The sequence below is a fragment of the Diadema setosum genome, chromosome 17 (genome assembly GCF_964275005.1).
Source record: "Diadema setosum chromosome 17, eeDiaSeto1, whole genome shotgun sequence".
Lineage (NCBI taxonomy): Eukaryota > Metazoa > Echinodermata > Echinoidea > Diadematoida > Diadematidae > Diadema > Diadema setosum.
Window position 1 is genome coordinate 29,831,841 of NC_092701.1, and position 24,339 is coordinate 29,856,179.

The 24,339-nt window shown below is 36.8% G+C and overlaps 1 protein-coding gene across 1 annotated transcript; it reads right to left on the reverse strand.

Annotated features, from left to right (window-relative positions):
* Window positions 1-8,528: 8,528 nt before the first annotated feature.
* LOC140240725 (dual specificity protein phosphatase 12-like) lies at window positions 8,529-19,151 on the reverse strand. The gene is made up of 8 exons (XM_072320488.1): window positions 19,015-19,151; window positions 15,889-16,223; window positions 14,459-14,572; window positions 13,844-13,962; window positions 12,939-13,032; window positions 11,678-11,900; window positions 10,668-10,716; window positions 8,529-10,141 (listed from the first exon to the last, which is right to left on the reverse strand). The coding sequence occupies exons 2-8, from the start codon at window positions 16,158-16,160 to the stop codon at window positions 10,053-10,055; spliced, it is 960 nt and encodes a 319-aa protein (XP_072176589.1). The 5' UTR covers window positions 16,161-16,223; window positions 19,015-19,151; the 3' UTR covers window positions 8,529-10,052.
* Window positions 19,152-24,339: the final 5,188 nt, after the last annotated feature.

Below are 24,339 nucleotides of genomic sequence, written 5' to 3' on the forward strand. Positions count from 1 at the left end.
CAGATGTTTGCTCTTTTAATTTTGGAAATGAATAACGGTAATATTCGATTCTGTATAATACTAAAATAAATGTCGGATGTTTGCTTATACTTTTGGAATGTCAGAGATTTGATTTTGCGTTCAGAAATGAATAAGGATAAAAAAAGTATCCGGAAGATGCTGAAATAAATGTCGAATGTTTGCTTTGACGTTCGGATATGAAAAATAATGATATTCAACTCCATACGATGATAAAATAAATGCCGGATGTTTACTTTTACGTTCGAAAGTAAATAACAATTACATTCAGCTCCGGAAGATGCTAAAGTAAATGTCGAATTATCCCTTTGACGTTCGGAAATGAATAACAATAATAATCAACTTCGTACGATGATGAAATAAATGTCGGATGTTTACTTTTACGTTCGAAAGTAAATAACATTAACATTCAGCTCCGGAAGATGCTAAAGTAAATGTCGAATTATCCCTTTGACGTTCGGAAATGAATAACAATAATAATCAACTTCGTAAGACGATGAGATAAATGTCGGGTGTTTGCTTTTACTTTCGAAAGTAAATAGCAATAACATTCGGCTCCAGAAGATGCTAAAATAAATGTCAGATGATTGTTTTTACGTTAGGAAGTGAATAGCAATAATATTCTTCTCCATACGATGCTAAATAACTGTCGGATGTTTGCTTTTAAATTTCGAAATGAATAACAGTAACATTGAGCTGCGTTTGATGGTAAAGTTAATGTTTGATATTTGCTTTAACGTTCGGAAATGAATAACAATAGTATTCAACTCCGTCCGATGATAAAATGAATGTCTTATGTTTGCTTTTATGTTCGAAAGTAAATAGCAATAACATTCAGCTCCGGAAGATGCTAAAATAAATGTTGAATGTTTGCTTTGGCGTTCGGAAATGAATAACTATAGTATTCAACTCAGTACGATGATAAAATAATTGCCGAAAGTTCGCTTTTACGTTCGAAAGTAAATAGCATGTAACATTCGACTCCTGAAGATGCCAAAATAAATGTCAGATGATTCATTTCACTTTCGGAAGTGGACAGCAGTAACATTCGGCTCCTTACGATCATAAAGTAAATGTCGGGTGTTTGCTTTTGAATTTGGAGATCGAATAACGGTAATATTCTGCTCCGTACGATGCTAAAATAAGTAACAGATTGTTTCTTTTACATTTGGAAATGATTAACGGTATCAATCGGCTCATTTAGATGATGAAACAAAAAGCGGATGTTTGCTTTCACGTTCGGAAATGAATAAGGATGATATTCAGCTCCGTAAGATCCTAGAATGATTGTCGGTTGCTTGTTTTTACATTTGAAAATGATTAACGGCAACATTCGGCTCCGGAATTTGTTAAAATACTTGTAAATGGTGGATGATTGCTTTTACAATCAGAAATAAATAACGGTAACTTTCGGACCGAACGTAGGACCGATTTAGTTTTGCTTGTTTTTTTTTTTTTTTTTTTTGTTCGGGCCACCAAAAAATAAAAATCAATCATTTGGGAGCCACCAAAATAAAAGTTAGTGTGGAGCCCTGGCCTGCATCAATGTGGATAAAGTGTCTTGCTGAAGGGCAAATATCGGGCACACCGCTCCAGCTCTCGGCTCCAGAGTAGACAACATACATGTACATTATACATATGTACGTGTGGTGTAACTTTAAGTCGATTTTTTTTCGACTTACGTACAAGTCGAAACTCGCCTAAGTCGATGTGTTTTGCTCAGTCCCGAGAAGATCGACTTATGCGAGTTTAACTGTATATTATCTGCGGACTGCCTGCTATACTTGGAACAAGCTCTGAGCAAGTAAGTCACATACATGTTGTTACAGCAATATCTTGAAGAATGAATTAAACATATATATATATATACACACACATGTATATATATTCAAGGTTATATTGATGAGTAGACTATGAATAGATTCATGCTGGTGGACACATTATACCTACTAGTATTTGAAAAAAATCATTCAACCGGTAATTTGCAATATACAATGTATATAAAGACCAGAGTGACATCAACTTCAGCCAAAATTATTTAAGGCGTTTTTTTTTTTCCTCAAAAGGGAAGCCTTTTAGGATGCAACTGTCAACCACACCCAATTCATCAATTTACATGATGTAAATGTGTCAAATATGGTTTTATAAGTGTAATATATATTTGTAATTGTTTCCTATTCTTGGCTAAGAAATCACCCTACTAATATCTACATAAATATGTTCCCAGGTAAATCAAGGATCCTGTATCGGTCATCATTACTGTTGTTGTATTCATGAGGTGGTGTTTATTGATGAAATCTTGCAGTGAGAACAAGTGTACTATTCATGCCAAAATATTCTTTGTGGAGTAAAATTTGCTTGCTGTCATGTGAAGTGGATTTCATTTACGACATCGAACGTAATAGTTACGCAGGATTTTATGACTGTACCAAGAGATTTCTGAATCGTCTGGAAAATAAAGGTCAGAAAACTAAGTATGGGCGGGTGGTTGTATTAATACTGGACCTTTACACGTTGTACATCCAAGGATTTTACTTCCCACCCTCATTCTTTTTCTTCAGCAGAAAGTGATAAGGGTTTTGTCAGAGTGTGAGTGGTTTAGAATTTTATTTTTTTTAACCCTCACAGAACCACTACAGAAAAATTTCAGTGTTATAGTCCACAATAATCTTGCCTGTGGGTCTGAAAGGCTCAACCTGAACAGTAGGAGTACTCAATTTTGCTCTCTAACTTTGCAATACTCCAATTATCAATGCCCACAAAGATTGCAAAACTTAGTGCATTAAAAAAAAAAAAAATGGTTGCTTGTTGTAAAGAAACTCAGAAATGTAAGGGACTTGGTCTTTGAGCTTTTTGGCTATAAGAAGCAATAATAGCTAAGCCTATGAGCCATTGGCTAAGCAGTAAAGCATACATAATGTTTGTAGTGCAGCATGCATGCTGGCTAAGGCAGTATGAGTTACGAGTCAAGTCATATGGCTGGAATGTGACTTTAATATCAAGGGGTGCGCATAGAAATATGGAACATTATGATATTCTAAAGTTACCCCAGAGAGTTGCATAATTGGTATAATAGCTGTCATAATTGATACTTTAAAATGTGAAAAGCTACAGAGGAACGGTAATACTGAGTTCAACATATTAGTCATAACGTGGAATGATGCATTGGTATGATTATTGTTATCAGCTATGGACTATAATAGAAACAAAAATGTTGTTCTGTAACCAGTGGACACAAGGCAACTGGTAATTTGCAATAAATTATGTTTCAGATGTGCTATGCATGTTTCACTCTAGTATGGGTCACTGCCTCATATATCAATAGATCTTACTTTATTAATTTGCTGGGTTTGACTCCTTTTTATTCTTTTTTTTTTTGTACTGAGTAGCAGAGATTATATGGTTTAAGACCACCAACAAAATTTATGTTTGATATACTGCTCTGTACGTACTGATGTGTACCTTGTATCTTTGAAATTATATTTGTATTTGAGTTTACATATAATAAGTAAATAAAGCCTATTAAACTTGACTTTGTAATGTTTATGATAATCAAGTTGTGTTTGTAAAATATATATACAGTTATGTATCAAATAGAGTGATATGGTGTGTATACAGTGAAGCCACACAGACCTTTTCTGTGATAGGAATGTGTTGTTGTGCTGCATTGGGTTTATGCTATGGCCAGAGTAAAAGATCAACAGGAATTTGTAGTTATGTGTACTGTATATGGCATATATTTTGCAATGTTTTCATTATCACAGATTTCACAAAATTATTAACTCTAACATCAATACGAATGCAACATGCATACATACATTTCTCCATTACTGTATTCCACGATCGCGAATTAACCCCTCACGAAATTGTCGGAAAGACTCAATGTGCAAAAAATGAGTCGTGCTAAATATATGGCATATAGACAGCAGGCCTACATTGTGTGTGCAAGTGTGTGCCAGTTTTTCCTAGCGTGTGCTTGTATGTGTGTAAAAACATATTGGCCCGAATTCACGAAGGTGGTACAAATGAAACCATGGTTTAAACCATGGACAAAAACCATGGAGCGCCAAGTGTCGCATGGAATATTTCGTTACGAAATCAGTCGTTTCGTCGATGAAATGATTATTTTGTAACGAAATGACATTTTGTAACTAAATGAACATTTCGTCCACGAAATGATAATTTTGTTAACGCAAAGGTCATTTTGTCTATGAAATTACTAATTTAGTAATGAAATATTCAGTGCAACACTTGGCGCTCCATGGTATTTGTCCATGGTATAAACCATGGTTTCATTTGAACCACCTTTGTGTATTCGGGCCATGGTGTCTAAATCTAGGGACATGACTGAGAAAGTGCAAATGTCATACTAGTCCTAAATGATGGTTTGCCTTTCTTATTGAAGTGATCTCTTTATTGTTTTCCTCTTCATACTGGGCCTGTAGTTTGGCAAAAAGAACAGAGCATAAATAGAAATGTCTTAGCACAGGTGTGTGTTAATTGTGGGAAACATGGTATGCATACATGTGCGCTTTATATTAGCTTTGTGGTGAAGAAAGCAATTCAAAAGGATGTCTAAAAGAACAGACATTTGTCATTAGCATGAATTTCAGAAAGGTGACATGCTTTTTGTTTTGCTACTTTTTTACCAATATCCTGAAAACATGTATTAGCTAATACTGACAGGTCTAAAAAATATGTCCAGGCTTGGTTTGATAGATGCTTTAAAAACCACATAGTGCTTGATGAAGTTTTGATAACATGCAGATAGAAACCTTACCTCAAAATGGTGAATGATTTATTTTTTTTTTTTTGTCTATTGCTGTGAACATGATCTGTAAATATCAAGCTTTTTGTAATGTGTAATATTTGAGTATATCATAAGCTAGTATTGAAAATGCTTTATACATCATGTTTTCATCTGTTAAGAATTTTATATTGCCAATAATTTATCACTGTTGATTTTCTAGTGTGGTAGCTGACTTGTTCTCATGTCTCTAATGGTATTAAAGACTGGATGTTGAATTATGTCCTGATATCCTGCGCATGTGGTATACCACTACTTGTTTAATCGTTAATGATGTCGGTGAAACAAATAGGAGAATGCTTCAATGATATTGGATGACTGCCAAGACAGTCATCACCTCCTGAATGTAGGCAAGTAGTCTGACTGAGCATGATCCATTCATCACAGTATTGTTTTGAGTCATAGGACCATAACTTTGCTTGCAGAGTAACTTCCTCTTTATTGTGTGAATAAGAAGAACAGCAACCAACAAAAAGGCATCATAAGTATTTCCTTTTATTGAAGGTGACATAATCTTGATGACTCTGGTCACAATATTTCTACCACAATACAGGCCCCCGCACATGCATTAAAAGCATAATTTACCACTTGCAGATGAAACAAAAACCCGGCATTAGTGCTTTAAAATAGATCCAAAATGTGAGTTTGGGATAGAAACAACCACTGTAAAAATTTGAATCGGTATAATCAATATTAAGTATTTTTAAATAGACAAAATGTGAACAATAATTATAATAAGAATGTTGCTAGACTAAACCATCTACAGTTATGGTTTAATAAGAAAAATACTGATGTATCTCCTTATACTTTAGGCTTTATTGCAAAAATTTTAGATGGTAGGATGTTTTGTGATACAACAGACCTACACATACCCGTATGCACCAAATGTGATATCTTAAATTTTTTTTTTTTTTTTTAATCGCTGTTCCCAAAGGTAAACAGGACCTTTAAAGACAGAAGAATCTGTTCAACAGCCTTCAACCCCCCCCCCCCCCCCAAAAAAAAAAAAAAAATGGGAAAAAAACCCCCAACAACAATGAATCATGCATTGCTTTTTGGTATTAGTCAAAACCCTCCCCAGAAAACAGAACTACCCCCCCCCCCCACCAAAAACAAAATGCAAAAGAGCAAGACAAACATTGTCATGTTGGTCAAATAGCTGTGACAACTAATCTGATACGGATGCCCTCTGGATACTGCACCAGAAAACATATACGCCAACATTCAAATATCTGTAATGATATTCCCACTGTGAAATTAGCCTTAAATTTTTTTTTTCTCTCATCTATTTAATTTGTTTCATGGCATACTTGACCCATACAGAGTTTGTCATACATTACCCTCCTGTGATAGGCTGTGACTGCAATGTGAAGGTGTCAGTGACCGGTCATAGCAAAACTAAGTGGTCAGGCAAAATAGACATCTGGTCGCATGTACGCTCTCAACCAGTCATTTCGTTAGGATCTGCTGCCTTCTTTTATAACATCACCTGCTGAGATACGTGTGATCCAGAAGTATCTCCTGTACAGCTCTTTGAATCCTTCCCGAGTTCAGTGTTTTGAGTTTTGGCAGCCCCAGGACAAGGGGAAGGTCATACTAAAGCTGAATTGCTGGTTATGAAGGGGGAATTTATTTTACTGGAATGTCAACAAGTTACCAGACACTCATGGTTGGTGTGCAGTTGCCGCATGGTCTAGTCATGAACATGTGACAACGATGTAACTCCTGTTACCATTCCTCAACAGGGTCAGGTAGAAAATACTAACAAGCAATTCACAGTTCTTGATAAAGACTTAATTTGATTCTGCTGAAGACATATTTAGGATAATGCCATGTGTTAATGCAGTGTGAAAGACAAGGGGAGTCAAGTCTTTCATACTAAATTGGAAGAAAATCAGTTTCTTGTCAAACTGTGTTCAAATAAGAATTCTGTGTAAAATCCCATGCATTATTGTTCAGTCACTTCACCAACACAGGGATGAGGGTTTGTGTGTAATGGCTAATTGTCACAGGAAAACCATTGCCTGTATTTAATCGATTAACCAAGTTGTCAAACTTTGTACAAGCTTTGTCAGCTTTCATTCATTCAGTGCAAGATATTTCTCCAAGACATACCCTCCTTCAATAAGAGCTTTCATGCACTCTTTCTTTTGTTTTGCTGTACCTTTTGTTGCACTGATCATGTTATAAACTAGGTATGCACAAACCAAACTGTTGCATACAAGACGTTGCTACCTCAGAAGTTCAATGTCCATTAGTGAAGTGTGATATTGGTTTTGTAATCATAGGATCAAACTTTATCATGCTGTGTGCTGGGGGAAATCAAAAATCATTTGCTTATTTTCTGGTCTTTTTTTTCCCCTCTCACGTACGAAGTTGGCACATTAGGAATAAAATTATTTATATCAATGTATGTGGATATTTAATGAGAATGATTTTCATTCGTGTGGTCGTAAGTAACTAGCAAACTTAAAATGATGATTCATGGAATGTTCTTATCAGTTTCATATCATTTAGCATTACAGTATAAGACCATTATTTCTATTATCACGTATCACAATGTCGTCATGATGTTAAATGTCCGTCTGGAATTTGGGTTATCTCTTTAATTATGTTATGCTGCGCGTCATTTTCCTTGTTGTAATTTATCTATATTTATTGCTAACAATAAAAGTTGTGGTACTAGCGAGGAAGAAGACTGTTGTCTGAAAGAAAAGAAAATAGCTAAGCATTTTAAATACATAGTTTAGACCTATCCCATTTTTAAATCAATTTATAAAGTGGCTGCACATTGGAATTGTGCTCTGTAAATGTATCCAGGGCTTAGGTAAGGTGTTTGGACAGTCCCATTAATATTAAGAGGAAATCATCAGCGTTTATGGGAAGCCAATAGAAGAAGAAATATAGTGCCCAAATGATGTCAAACGATAAACATTTGCCGATATTATGTTGACAGGTATCGAAAATGAGGTGTATCAAGTCTGTATTGATATGAGAAGTCATGTGACTAGTTGAACTGTATGCACATTTAAAGGCTCGGTTTTCTGCAATATTTCTGCCTGGTGTGTATGTACTTTGTCACATAATATACTCATAGAAATTGACCATATTAACGTTTGGCCCCTTCACATATTTGCCATGTAAACATTGTGCAGTGAGAATTGTTTGTCATGTTTATGCAGTATGCTGGATGGTTTTCATTTAAAAAACAAACAAACAAATGACCAGCATTGCCCCCAAAAGGTGCTGGTTAGTTATCTATTTAAAATACAAAATACATGTATAGCGATTTGGGAAAGTGAGCAGTGTTAATATAGCTTCACGTACATGTAGAGATTTATGTCTGCCACATCATGCAATGTGACATCAATAAAAACCTAGCTTCCTTGTTTATCGGTGGCAAGAAAGCTGTCATCACTGCCCCTCAATTTATATGGGTGAACTCTCCAATGAAGAAGTCAAAATGTACAATTGTTTGTGGCACACTGAAGTTGTTTAGTGGTTTGGTAGTTGTAAGCATTGATCAAAGCATGACATAAAAAAATGAGTGACAGTGGGAACTCAGTACATTGTATAAAGACTGTCTGGCACAGTGACAATTGTTTAATATATCAGATATACATACATACATACATTTATTTTGTTGTATCAACAAGAAACAACAAAAGTGATCCCCCTCCCCCCCCCCAAAAAAAAAGAAGAAGAAGATAGAAAGATTCTGTTGAATCAAATACTTATTATTGTTTCAAACTTTTTGACACAAGATTCACACTGTATAACATTTTTTTTTTCTTCTCAATTTGGGGGCTTTCATTGCACAATGTATTATGTAACAGTCACCATAGCCCTAGACCTAGTGTAAGCCAAACAAGTTGAAAACTTTTCTCAGGCAATGTGGCATAGAGAACATGATATTGCCTTCCACACTTTAAGACCATACAGATTACTGGAATAAACAGAAGTCAAATGAAGAGATGTCGGTGTGCCTACGGCAGAAATTCTGTTGATGTCCCGAAGTTGTTTTTGCTACAAGTCCAGGCTATTTTAACATAGATTGCTATTTTGATGCCACACTCGTTTGGTCAAAATGAAAGTTGTGTCTTTGAGAGCTTTTCAAATTGGGCGACAACCTTGCACTGGTAAGCCAACATTTGCACACCACATCAAAATTTATATCGTTTCATCAATGTATATGATAGTGGTTTAGGAATTGGCTTATCAAAATGATCTTATATGAAGTTAGGGTCATCCCATGAGATGGGCACCCACGAGTTGGACATTGAAAGAAGGTCCATTAGTCATAGATATCCCATGAGCTAGACACTAGGCAAATAAGGTCCATAAGTCTGACAGTAGGCCCACGAGATTGATACTCAGTGGGCAAAAAACACCGACACTACATCACAGGGCTTTATGTGTAACTTTGCAACTTTTCCTGATATGCTGCCAACCTATGCAGACAAAAACCCATTACAACATCAACAGCAAAAACATACCACGGCACACAACAACAAAAAAATAGTGGAAAAAAGGGAAACATGCCATGGTTTAAGAATGGGGAAATGATTTGTATAAAGCATGCAATACCAGTTATCAGAAATGTAATATACATTTATTTCATTTCAAAAGCATACTTGTGTATATTAAAGTCATCTGGATGAAAAAAACAAAAAACATGCGAACTTTATAATCATAGAAATACAGTGTACACTACTTGGCATTTCTGCACTTGTTATTCCACGACAGCACAAAATTTAACTTTAGGCAGAAATTGGTAGTGTATTTGTATTCTTTTTAACAAGACAATAGTACAAATGTACCGTAGACATCATATCAATTTTCATAACAATACACTGGTTATTCGAGTAATTACTACTGTGTACATGCAAAATTAAAGCTTTCATGATTTTCCCAAGGCAATATGCATCACTTGTTCTATATAAAACATCTAGACTTTTCTTATGCAACTTAGCATGAGTTACAAGCCGACGGTCCAGAAGATGACATTAAGAGTCCACGTACAACATCTGGCCTAAAAGTTGTAAATCTTGCATGCAGGGGGGACAAAATTTTTCAGGACCCTGATAATGCAGACATGTTGTACACAACATCAAACAGCGCTAGCCACATCTTCATTGTACTACAAGCTGCATCTTTCATCGTTTTTCTGGATATCTAGCTTGCTAGTCTCATCCTTCTTGGAGCTGGTCCAGGGATCAATGGCCTGTCATCTGACGATGGGAGCCATGCGATCTACCCGATTCTGGTGAACCTGGAAAGCCGGGGTCATCCAGACGCCGCACGAACATTGCTGACCTGTGCCGGAAACATCAAGTGTCACAGTGTTGTGGGTATGAAACAAACATAAGTACAGGCAGACGAGCAGACACACACACACACACACACACACACACACACACACACACAATGCCTTCCTCAAAAATCAAAAGATATACAACACAAACAGCTACACAAACACATACAGAAAATCCTAACCCCCCCCCATAAAAAAACAAAAAAAACAAACAAACAAACACATACCTAATATGTGTCACATTTAACATGGTAAAAACATACTTGTTTCCAGCTGAGCTATATATGGCTGTTTTTCTATTTTCTGCAACTTTACAGGACACCTCATCAGATACAGTACTCCAATCCCAACATTGTTCAGCATGCTTTGCCTCCTACCAGGTAGATAATGAATAATATTCTGTGCATGTCTACGCACCATACAATTAATAATTCTTTTATTCTGAATGCTATAGTTTTGAGCTAGAAGTAATGTTGTCTTGCGATATACATGTTTTTAATAGTCAAAATTATTTCAACTGTCACATACCTGACCAATTAAATGAACCAAGTCGAGAGCTGCATTTTGGGCAAGATATCTGTCAAGATAGAATATGAAATAGACATTTGCCATTTATATATAACTTGGGCTGTACTAACTCTAAATATTTGGAAAGTATTAGTTACCTTTTTTTTTTCAAATGTTTCATTCTATTTTTTTTTCTGCTGCTACATCCAGGGTAAAAAAAATAATCATTAATTAATCATTTGCTAAACAGAAAGGTGTGTCAACATTAGATACAGTGGACTCCCGTTATAACAAATTCCTCAGGACAAGCAGTTTTCTTTTGTTATAATGAAATTTCGTTATAACCCAATAGATGAACAATAAAAACACATAGAGCGGATAATGTTACAGCCTGAATATTTACTTCATTGTAACCAGAATATCGTTATTACTGTGTTCGTTATAACGGGAGTGTACAGTAGAGTCAAACATGTCGGTGCTCTTGTTGGTCCTCAACCTTTGATGGGAACTTTGGGAAAAGAAAACAGTTTTATGGTAAAGATGAGTGCCCATTCCTGCCCATTCCTTCCCTAACCTTGACCCAACCCCCGAGTCTAGGGTTCACCTCAACATATCATTTCTCCTTTGTGGCACTTCACCTGATGCAAATTTTTCAAAAAATCTTGAGATTTAGGGACCAGGGATCCCCTTACATGGGGCACCATATGAGGGGTACATGCTAAAATGTTCATGCTCAACTGACTATGAACAGTGAACAATTAGAATACTTGAAAACGAGGTATGTAGGTGTGCATCTTAATTTCATGAATTTTGCGTGAGCCAACATTCAGGAAATGAAAATGCACGCAAAAGTTCTTGTCTACTCTGCATGCATTGAATGCCAAAGGCACTTTGAGAAAATTTCATGCCATGAAAAAGGCCGTCGGCTCCAATTCAAGAAAATTTCATGCTGCGAAATATCATGTTTTACAGTATGTAGCTCATGAGTCGTTCAGCTGAGGTGAGTTAAAAATCAATCTTTTGATACCAACCTTCCCTTCGTTGACACCCAGCAAAAATGATTCCATCCATGAAACGGGTTCGATGAAGACGGAGGTGCAACTGCTGGACGCGTGTTCCCCCCGGCCTCCCTGGCCTGTGACCTTGACCTGTGGACTCTGTCCTTGCTGCTTGACCTGCTTGTGCCAGCCGAAGCTGCTCAGACCTTTACCCTGGCTGTGGGCAATCACGCTGGACTGTCTGAACAGCGCCCTCCTAATTATAAAGAATCAAACATACAGACAACTGTTTTTTTTTTTTAGAGAGATTATAAAACAAGAAATAAGAACAAAAGAGTTTATGTAGAGACTCAACACCTTGGGGCCTAACCCTCTCACACCTGGAGATGTATGCTGCATGTGTTAAGCATGTACATGTACCAAAGTGATTGGGGGATAATTTCATTTTGGAAAAGGGATGGGAATGTGAAATTAGATCTGTGGTTGGTCGTATTTGTGTGCACGTGTGTGTATATTTATCTACTCAAGTAGTGCTTGCACGGTTGCCAACATTTCCGCATCAATATCACTGAGATTTCAGAGAGCTCTCGGGATGATGCTTATAATTTACATGAATTTCGATGGGTTCCAGGTCGTGACAATTTCCAAGTCAGGGAGGTTGGCACCACTTATTCTTCAGTCAGCACTCAAAAGAAAGAGTTTCAAGAAAATTTCAAGAAGCCTCCAGTAGAATCATGGAGACTTAGAATTGCACTACTATTTTTGGATAGAAGGAACAATGAGTATGTGTGTCTGTTCATCGAGGTAACACCCTTATTTATTTCTGTCTCACAAAACAAAGAAATGACACGAGTATTCAAACATGTAACAAATTAAATTCACCTGTGAGGAAAAGTGAGGGTTGTGTTTTAAAAAGGATATCTTTCTGAAAGAAAGTGTAAAATTTCAAACCTAAACGATACCTTAATTTTTTTTTTCTTTTTTTCTTCAATAGCTGCATCACTTACCCAGTGGTGGTGACATAATCACAAACTCATTCTCTCTGTTAGTTTCCCTCTGTCAATCAATATTCTCACAAAAGTCTGCATTCATTTTTTACAGAGGCAGAAATGGAATGGTGTCTTTAAAAATAAAATGAAGCTGTTGATTTTGAAAGAAAGAATGAAAGAAAGAAATGAAGAAAAAAAAAGAGGAAACCCACAAAGCAACAAAGAATGCAAGAAGAAAGGATAAAAAGAACGAGCAAAAAAAAAAAAAAAAAAGAGAAGAGAAAGAGAGCTGATCGAAGGATTACCTGCATTTCCGACACCTATAGAGGGCGTCGTTGCTGCCATCATCTGCGGTGTGTGGATCTGATGCAAGGAGGTCCTCTGGTAGATCGGTTCTCACTGTGAAAATTGAAAAGACATTATGCCCCATCATACAAACAAGAATGACGTGCAATCTTTCCGACAATAGCTTCCTGAAATAATTTCTACTGTTTTCTTAGACAAATAGTGTGACAATCTGTGTTAACACTGAAATTAGCTCAAATGCTTGGCATTTTCTAGCTTGTACATGTACTACCCACTAACTCTGTCTTCCACCCTTCTATTTGTGCAAGTGCATTTACATGTTGATCCAGTGAAAGATTTGGGAAAATCAGAAATTCAATTTTTGTACAACATCGAAAGAGCACATCCAGCTCCTAGCTCCATCACAAAGAATCTGAATAAAGACATTCTTGAGAACTAGAATTATAAGACAAATTGCTCCAAAGATACAGAGGTTAAGTGATATTTTGTTACAGCAACAATGTCCTGCACTCTGGCCTTTCCAGCAGACATTATGTTGCACTTTCTTGTTGTTTTATTTCAAGGGCATATCTTCAACAGTGTACTCCTGTTACAACGAACACATGTGTGATGAAATTTTCATTACAATGAAGTAAAAAAAAAAACCCACCACAATCAGGTCCCAAAATCATCACCTATATATCTCTGTACACTATACCATTTCAAAATGAAATTTTGAAATAACGAATGAAAACAACCAGTCCTGAGGACTTTGTTACAATGGCAGTCCCCTGTATATTATACTGAACGCTTTGAGAAGTACACGTTGGCTCTTACACATAATATGGAAAGACAAATTAGCACTCTCCAAAAGTCACGCTAGGCATTTTCGTTGTTTCCTTTTCGACTGGCTGCCATGACTTACTCTGAATCTCTTCTGCAAGGTGCGCCAGCCGGTGTTGCTTGAAGAGTGAGTTGCCTGGGTTACACTGGCATCCCATTGCCTCAAACAGCCTCAGCTGCTCCATGAAACCTTCATTGGGGCTGAGAGGAGGGCAAGAGTAAAAATAATCACAATTTGCAATTATGTAGCGCATTTTAAACAGAGAGAAACTCTGCATGCTTGGCATAACTTCCACCCTATACATCAAAGAAAAAAAAAGTTTTCAAGGATTTTACAAATTGCGTAGAGTCTGTTGGGCAACCTATTCCACAAAATAGGCCATGTAATAGCAAAAGAATGATCTCCTTACGAACAGGTGGATGAAACTGGTGCACTAAGCAAATGCTTTCCAGAAAAGCGGAGGTTTACTGTATGGTATATAATAGGGGCTGTGGAACATTTTTCAGTGTGTGTGTATGTGTGTGTGTGTGGGGGGGGGGGGTTTGCAGGACAGTGGGGTGTCAAGGTCAAGATCAAGTCTGAAATGCGCTGTATAACAAGTTGCTATTATTATGAGTACATTGTATTACATTTTTCATACTGAAAATATTGCTAAACAGTGCTACTAAAACACCTGTCTGCACTGTGGTTACTTACCATGTTTGAGAGTGCTTCTCTTTAACCTTCAAAAGGGCCTCGTTGAGTGTGCATTTCTCCTTGTTCATGATGTATGCAATCACTGTGGCTGAACTCCTGGATACACCCATAGCACTGTTCATGTTGTGTTAGAAAAAAAACAACAACAAATGGGACCCTATTAAAAAACACAATTTGTCCCAAACAATACTGACATCAAATCTGACCACAATAAATCTTAAATAAATCTAACATTATAATTCATGTTGCTATGAAATATATTGGTGTCCATGAGGGAGCTCATTATTGAAGTCTCCACAGGGAAGCTCATCATGGAAGTCTCCACAAGGAAGCTCATAATGAATAGCAAGCCAGGAAGAGAGAAACTTGCAGGTTGGAAAAAATGATAAAAAACACCATGCACCAAGACTTGTCAGGATAATTCGACTTTCAGACGAGTCATCAAATGCCTCTGAACCTCCCACCAGATGTTTCAAACGCATTCCTTGAAATGGAAATTTTACTCTCAGACATCTAATGTGAATTTACATTTCAAAATGAAACAACTGGAACAAGCAGACACCTTACAGTCACAGAACAACAAAATGAATTAACTACTGTAAATGCAAAAATTTTCATGGTGTACACATTGATTTTTGCATATTCCGCGCTACTTCTGGCTAGCGCAAATTCTAAAAGCCACAAAAATATCTTCACAATTTCCTCTGCACATTTTGAATGGGTTGACAATTGGACAGTGTAAATTCAAGAACCTGCAAATATGATTTTGAGCTGCTCAGCACGACAAATTACTCATGCGAAAATATCAATGTTTACAGTATAAAGATGCTCCCACATGTAGAAATGTTACTATGGTACTTGAATAGAAGTGATTGAGTTATTAGTATTTCAAATCAATACAAAATGTAGCTTTTATCAAAGGAAGAAAATCACTAACAAGACTTGGATTAGTACAGATCAATGTTCTAGTAAAGACACAAAGTCTTGATTATCAAATTGCAAACATCCTTTACAAGCAGCAAAATAAATCACATCTGTAATGCTTATATGTCGTGACATGATGTAGATGCTCCCATGTTTGGTTACATTGATGATACTCTTGTTGAAACAGAAACATGTTAAGATGGGTGAATACAATGTAGTGACGTCCATTTGTGACACTGGTAAATAAAAGGTTCTTGGCCATGCTTAAAAGTTAAAAACTCAAACACCACATTACTTTGCAAATACATGCATACTTCTGTCTACTTCTATTCATTTTCTTTCTTTTTTTCCTACTTTCTATTCATCCTTCCAATTCGGAGGATACAGATAAACTACGAGGTGCAAAATTGTCAGAAAAAGACAAAAGTTCAAGGAAGTAGAATGCACACAAATGTAGCCTCTTTATGCAACATGACCATGACCACCTTCATCTACTGTAACCTCACCAGTGAACCAACACTGCCCCGCCCGATTCCAGACCCTCATCGATGAAGGAGAAAGCCTCGTTCAGGTGACCCAGGAGGTCCTCCCCCGGTTGGTCCATGATGGAGATGACTTTCTGCTGAACAGACTCCAGTGGAATCTTGACGGTGTGGAAAATGACGCTCAGAACGTGGGTGATCTTGTGGTCAGCAAGGAAAAACGGCGACTCCGCTGCCTCCCCGCTTCCAAGCCAAAGTCTGGGAATGATCTCGTCAGCATCGTGTATACATGCCATGGTCACCACAGAGATGGCTGCATTGCCAGAACAGTACTAGTATCCATGCAAGGTTTGGAAATACTGGTATGAACATGAAAACATAACAGAATGGCACTAAGTCACATTTGAACTCAATGTGCACATGGGTGTATGAAAGGGGGGGTCAGGAGGGTCGTACGACCCCCCCCCCCCAAATTTTCAAAAGGTCCACTTTTTGTAAAAGACATTTTTGTTTTTTGAGGGCTTTTTACTCTATATAGACCTACAACAGGGAAAAAAAGTGACCGGTGTTCCAGCAAATTGTCAAAAACCTTGTAAATTTCGTAACTTAGTTTTAATATGCCATAATTTACCTTATTTCTAAGCCGCACTGCCATGCCGAAAAAGTCACTTTTGTATGCACCAAATGGCCCCATTTTAAGCTACAAAATTCAAAAACTCCCTACCGTGGGAGGGGGGACACACCCCTCCCACACCCTCCCCCCGCTCGGTCGCTCCGCTCCCTCGCAAAGGCAAAGGTCCAAAAATTTTGATTACGACCCCCCCCCAGAAAAAATCCTGGATACACCCCTGGTGCATGTCAAACTGTACCACAAAATTAAGAAAAGTGAAATGTGTACACAATCAAACCTTTGATAGAATTTAGATAAATGCTGTCTAGCAGCTTGCATTGTCTATGGCGGGTGCTGTTCGTTATTCCGAAGGGTCGTTAATCCGAAACACGCAATTCCCTACACCTAGAGGTTCGTTAATCCGAAACGAAAAAGGGTTCGTTAATCCGAAAATTTGTGGCGTTATTCCGAAGATTGGTTAATCCGAAAATGAAATTCGGAACAATAAACCTTCGGAATAACGAATCTTAGGAATAAAGAGCCTTTGGAATAACGAACCTTCGGAATAACGAGCTGTAACCGTCTATGGCATGACAAAAAAATATCACATTCCTTGCATCAACACATTATTAAATGTATCAAGGCAAAGATGCTTTGGCCGGAAATGAAATAAATGAAATGAAAGATATCAAAATAATCACCCAAATGAGAGGCAACTACGACAAAACTATTGCCAAATCTATTAATATTTGTGTCATTTTCATGCCCATTCAAACAGGTCCAGATTTCACGTCCAAGTTGTTGACAGTGTTGGTAAATTTTGCAAAGAAAAATTTCAGTTGATCTTATAGAAGTTAAAAGGGGATTGAAACCCGATAATACATGTGAATTGAGTAAATGCAGCAATATTAACTAGCAAAATACATCAGTAAAATTGAGGAAAATCAGACAGTCTGCTCAGAAGATATGAACCTTAAAAGTTTTGGTGCTGGTATGTGGTATCTGCGCTATGAATTTGGAAATCAATGTGTTTTCTGGTTAATCAGGTAAGAAATGCTCTGCCAGACATTACCCAATTAACCGACAGTACTGTGGTCTTCTCAGCCAGCAATAGCTGCACTGAAACTTTAAAAATGCATATCTCTTGAATGGATAGTCTGACTCTTCTAACTTTCACTGATGTGTATTGCTGCATTCACTCAATCCACATAAACTTTACTTGGTCAACTGATATGAATATTGTAAATATTCACAAGCAAATTTTTACAGAAGACTAAACTTTTGATAAATGAGAAATTGAACTCAGCTGATGTGAAGTGAATTGTCAATATGATTAATCATTCAATGTCATTCTGAAGAAGAAGGAGAAGAAGAAGAAGAAGAAAAGAAAAAAGAAAAAAGAATGAACAGGGCAGTGTCCTCTATACCGGTACTACTAGTAGGCCTACTAGCTAATAATTTACTACTATGTAGATATAGGCCTATCCTTTTTTTCTTCTTTAATCTTCAAAGGGCTATATAATGCAGCCTATCACAAAGATGAATATAACTTGTGTGCATGATATGAAGAGGAGGGGTGTGGGCTTAATCACAAGGTGTGATTTTAAGGTGGGTCATTAAGAGTTCCTTGAACTGTTCAGGTGAGACTGCACAAACTACAGAACTTGGAAGTTTGTTCCACTCAGGTTTGATGGATCTCTAGGCAAATGCAAATTTGTCGATGTTGCCCCTAGGGCGGTATGTTTGGAAGTACATATCATGATTTTTCCTGGTTTTAATAGATGAGTTAATTGTAAAGAATGTATCTGGATGGACTGCAACAAGGTCGTTCATGATTCTGTACACCACAGTAATTCTGCTTACACTAGATCTAGACCTATATAGACCTAGTATTTTTACTAGACAGCTAGATTCTACATTCAATTCAATTCAATGTGGTTTATTGTGCAAAGTAAAGAAATAAAATAACAAACCAGCACTGCAGCTCGAAGGCTGATACGGATGCTTTACATTAGAATCATAAAAAAAGAAATTAAAATGACACTGATTGATAGTATAAAAATTTAAGCATATGTGAAAGAAAAAAAAAAAGATATAAAATTTTATAAATTTAGAGACAGTTTACTATAGGGCCTACATCTGAGTCACTGCGCCCTGCCCCTAGCGGAGGCTAGGCTGAACAGTTGATGAATAATTTAACATAAATTACTAACTTCACTGCACTGGTTCTAGTTTTCTACATGTTGATCTTAATAAGACAGACTTCACATTTTTCACTTTGTAAAACTAAAAAAAAAAAACCCTGCCCGGCCCAGCCATGATGACCTAAATTTTACACCTAGGAATCAGTAGAATTCATCGAGCTGTGGATTGTGTTGGAAAACCGGGCCCCACCAACCCATCAATCACTAAACGGCATTACACAGCACGAAGATAAGTACACGGGACTACAGGCAAACGACGCATCTCTTTTTTTGCGATGATAGAGGTATCATTCAAATCATCATACAATACCGCACCGGTAGGTAGGCATATCTCACCAACGAACGTATTTCTAGTTACTGTCGCTTCCAGCTGAGGTGTTGAGAACATTCAACTATCAAAACAAAAACAGCAGTCATTGCACCACTACTTAGGCTGGTCACATTCGATTGCACACAATCAACGGACTATTACGTGGTGCACACATGTGTACGATGTCGCAATCACACACACGTGTAAACAGGATCTTTGGTGTAATACAGAAGAGTTCTCTCTGTGTTTGTTTATGTGCACCACACAAAGATCTACACCAAAAATCGTACACTCAATGTGTACGATCTCTGTCTACACGTGTACCCACTGATCGCTAGATTACTAAGTATGTACCACACCCCAACATCACTTCCTACAACTTGAACTGCAGCACACACACAAACACACATTCTAAACCCCTCAAAAAGTTTGGAAATCTGAGTTTGGTCAGTAATTTCTCATTTTTTCCTTAGAAAGAATTCATTTGTGCTTAGTACCACACAAAGATTGTTTAATTCTCTTGAAAATGATACCATACTTGTTATGATTGTCATATACATGGAGGTACAGCGCTTACAAATATGAGGTAAAGTCAGAATTTAAAAGCTGCAAAATGACCCAATTTTTGACGTCCCTAATGGAGTTTCTTCGTTATGAGTTCCCCATTGTTTCTTTGGTGTTCATTCCGGTCTAATAGCAATCCGGAGGTCTCGGGTTCGACTCCCGATGGAATCCCATTTTCTTTGCTCACTTTTCCACTAATAATTTATATTCTTTCTGGTCAGCTTATTCTGTCTTTATTTGTTACATTTACTGTTATGTAACATCAGCATTTTTATGGAGTAAAACATGTATGCGTTCAAACATACAGATAAACAAACACACACACACACACACACACACACACACACAATCGCGTGACTCAAGCAATTCTTATCTCACAGAACCTCGTGAAAATCATGGTCTTGATTTTATTAATTGGAGTTTCATCTTAATTTTGTCTTCATTTTGTCGTTATTTTGTCTTTACTTTTATGTTTACTTTGTCTTTATATTGTCAATGAACATGATCGGGGCTCAGTATCTGGTGAACGACTCAAGTGCTTGCACCTTCGCCTGGCACCGTGTCCTCATGCTGTTGATTAGCTTCGTGATTCGCTGCCTAGGAATGGTGTTCCACTCGTCAACAAGTATCTGACGGAGTCCTGCCAATGTCGTTGCATCCCCACAGCTCGGCCAAGTTGATCCCAAAGATGTTCTAAGGGGTTGAGGTCGGGGTTGCATGCAGGCCAGTCCATTCTAGTGATGCCCTCTCTCTCGAGAAAGTTGCGCACAAGTCTCGCTCTATGTGGTCTTGCGTTGTCATCTTTTTGAAGCATCTCTGCTTGGAGCGGGCTTTTTGAACATTGCTTACACGTGGCATGATGTACAACCATAACAACTTGATGAGCCATCAAAATTGCCTGGCATGGCACCGCACCACTGAAAACTTGAATGTGAAGTTAAGATGTCTACTGAAATTTGCCTTCATGGCTGACCAGTTGAGAACAAAATACATAACACAAAAGAACATGTTCTCTATTTACTCAGAACAATCATTCTCATTCATAAGGACCGTTCTTGTTCATTTTGCAACTTTTCAATGCAGACCTTATCAGACACCTTTGAGTACAACATTTTACTTGATAGCATAATCATAATGAGTAGGATATCATTTTATAGAGAATTTAATAATCTTTTCATTGATATCAAGCATGTATTGCGTAGTGCTTACAAACTGGAGAAATTTACAACTGAAGTCAGATTTCCAAACTTTTTTTAAGTTTAGTAAGATGATTCAATGGGGATATGATTGCTTGCACAGGGTAATTTGACATATTCCATAGTGTATTTGTTTCTGAAAAAAAAAATCACATGAATTGACCTACTAAGTAAATCTGTCCTGGAAAGCATACTATAGTAGATCACAGTTCTAAAAGGTGATAACCCAAAGTGGTTATCCACTCTAGACGTGTACTAGTAAATGGAGACTTAGCTCTGTAAGTTACAGAAAGATCATATTCTACTATGATACTCACTTTTTTTTCTTTTTGTCATACATTATTGTGATGTAGGACCCTACTGAAGGCCTACACTGCCCATTCCATTATAGATATTGGCTTTCTTTGATGTTTGAGGTTTTATAGGTCTAAACTCTAAGGGATTGTCAAGTGTGACATCGTAATCACAACACTATCCATTTGTAAATATAGATAAGAGATGAAATTTCGTCTCTTACTCTAGCATATTGATAAGCATGCTTTACACATTCACACAAAAAAATTTGCTCACAAACTTTGTCCTGAATCATGCCTGGGAGTGTTAGATATCTGTTTTACATTTCCAGTATAATGTAAGGAATTCGTTGTTGAATTTCCAATAGACAATTGCGTAATATTAGTGACAGGATGGAAGCCAATAAGTTGATTTTGAATATAGATAAAACTCATTATATTTCATTTGGTATGCGATTATAACAGACCACAATTTGCAATTGTATTTTAAGAATATGAAAATAGATAGAGTTGTAAGCACAAAATTCTTAGGAGTAATTATAGATGAAAGATTATCTTGGAATTATCATATTGATTACATAGCCAGTATTATATCAAGAAACATAGGGGTTTTGTATAGATTACAGTATCTTCCTAGGAATGTCCTTAAAATGTTATACCATGTTTTGATTTCACCACATATCAATTACTGCAATATTGTATGGGGATTCACTTTTAATAAGAATATTGATCGAATTCATAAATTACAAAAACGGGGAGTGCGTTTAATAACCAATTCAACATATGCTTCCCCCAGTTTACCTCTGTTTTTAGAAACTCATATATTACCCATTCAAGATCTAATTTCATTAGAGTCTGTAATATTTATGTTTAAACTTAATAATAGTTTTCTCCCTGATGTATTTTCTGATTATTTTACCCTCAATAGTTCAATTCATGATTATAATACCAGAAATGCTCAGAGTATTCATCCCCCATTAAATCGCACATCATGTACGCAGTCATCAATATTTTACAAAGGTACTATTTTATGGAATAATTTGAATATAATTTTCAGGATCAGTAAGACCGTAAGACAATTTAAAATATTATATAAACAACATCTTTTTGATGCAATTAAGTTACAAGCTGACGAATAGTTAAATATGGAGTTTTCTTCTTTTCTTCTCTATTTTCATATCTACACGTATCCGTTTCTTTTTATTGATTCAAGTTGTAAATCTTATCGTATTTTGTATTCATGTTTGTTTCAATTCAGTTACAAACCAATGATTATAAATGATTACATAATTTACATCACAATATTTCTTAAGGGATCATTTTCAATAAGCCTACTTTGTGCTTCCCATGATTCCGCCACTATCATATTTGACACCATGTATTTTTGTTTGTTTGTTTGTCTGCCTGTTTGTTTTTAATGCAAAGTTTGTAAACCAATCATGAAAGTGGAAATAAATGAAATGAAATGAAATGAAATGAATTTCGTGCTACTTCCGATTAAGACTTATTGGAATAAGTTACCATTTGAGTTGAAACAAAAAACAACGTTTATAAGTTTTACAATGCACTGGACCGCTTTTAAAGGGGATGGCTAGTAACTGATCAGTGGGAATTAGTGGGAATGCTGGGGGATGATTGTTCTAATCCTTGTGGGATTCATTTAAGAGTACATTATATATCTATTGTTGGGTGAAAATTATTTGCTTCAGAATGGTCTCATATTCAAGTAATGTGCAGTTTAATGTCTCCAGGTTAGCATGCCTGCACAGTGACGGGGCATTAAACAGCACATTTATACTTGAATATGAGACCGTTCTGAAGCAAATAACTTTCACACAACAATAGATATATAATGTACTCTTAAATGAGTCCAACAAGAATTGGCACAATCATCCCCCAGCATTTCCACTGATTCCCACTGATCAGTTACTAGCCATCCCCTTTAATGGATAACGCTTCTATATACTCATCTCATGCAGCCTTCTTTGCATACACCTCTCTCCCTCTCTTCCCATGAGCATGTCTCGTTCTCTCTCCCTCCCTCCCTCTCTCTCCTGAAATCTTCTTTGTTTTCGTGTCTTTCATTCCAAACTAAGCGAAGTATATTATATAGTAATTTTATATGGATATCCTTAATTGATCATGTTTGTTTCATTATGTGTAGCGTATACATCATGAATGCGTTTGCCTATTTTCCTTGTTTTGCTTTGTTTTTATGTGCTAGTTCTGTTTTCCTTGGTACCCTCTGAAAGTCGGATATTTTACGGATTTTTGAACGATGTTTTAAAATTTTTCGCGATTTTTTCCACGAGTTTAAAAAGTGTGTGTGTGTGTGGGGGGGGGGGGGAGGTGGGGAGGTGGGGGCTTCTTTTAGAAAGTGTTTTATGTGTGTTCGTATGTGCCTGTTTTTAGTGTATGGTGTCAACGTGCACGTTTACTCGCCGTGGTGCATAACCGAACACGGTCAGGGGCCTCAGGTGTTAATAGTCGGACTTAATAAAGAAAGTTCTGGTATAATTATATATAGATTATTTGTTTGACAGGTTTTGGTATAGAATAGCAGAATTGGCTGCAACAACAGACATTGTTATTGCCAGTGAGCTGATTAGGTGATGATGTCATCACCTACAACTCTCCCAGTGGTTTGTACATCAGTGTACAATGTACAATAAATCATTAACGCGTTCATAAGCGATGAAACGCGTTATAACGCGTTTCATCGCTTATGCAACTACAACCTTTTTACTCCCGTTAAGATGCTCTCTTGTCATAGGGTTACTGCTAAACAACATAATTGGAAAGGTTACCCTAAAGCATGTAAAGTATACAAGTTTCTCCTTTTTTTTTCATTTCAAAAGAGGAAAGTCAGTGAAGATAAAAGTGGTTGGTCAATCAATGGGAGAATCATCATCCCGCACTCCTTTACGTCTCTTTCGTTTAACATTTGATTAAAAAAAAATCAGTGAAAGTTCTACCTTTTTTCCCATCTGACAAACACACATAATTTTCTAACTACGAGGAGTACTGTCCTCGACTTCGACTTCTGACATCATAGGGACATGACACCCCCCTTCCCATACAAACAGGCATATGCACACAGGTAATAGTGCACATCACACTATATACGACAGATGAGAGAGCCAAAACATAAAGTGTTCGAACACTTTTTTTAATAAACTAGAATTATTTTTTTTCTTTTATTCTGAACATATGATTTTCTTTTTCAGACAAAGTACGCGAACCAAATCGCAAAAGTCAAACGTAATATAAGGAGATGCTTTCGTCATAAACGCCACAT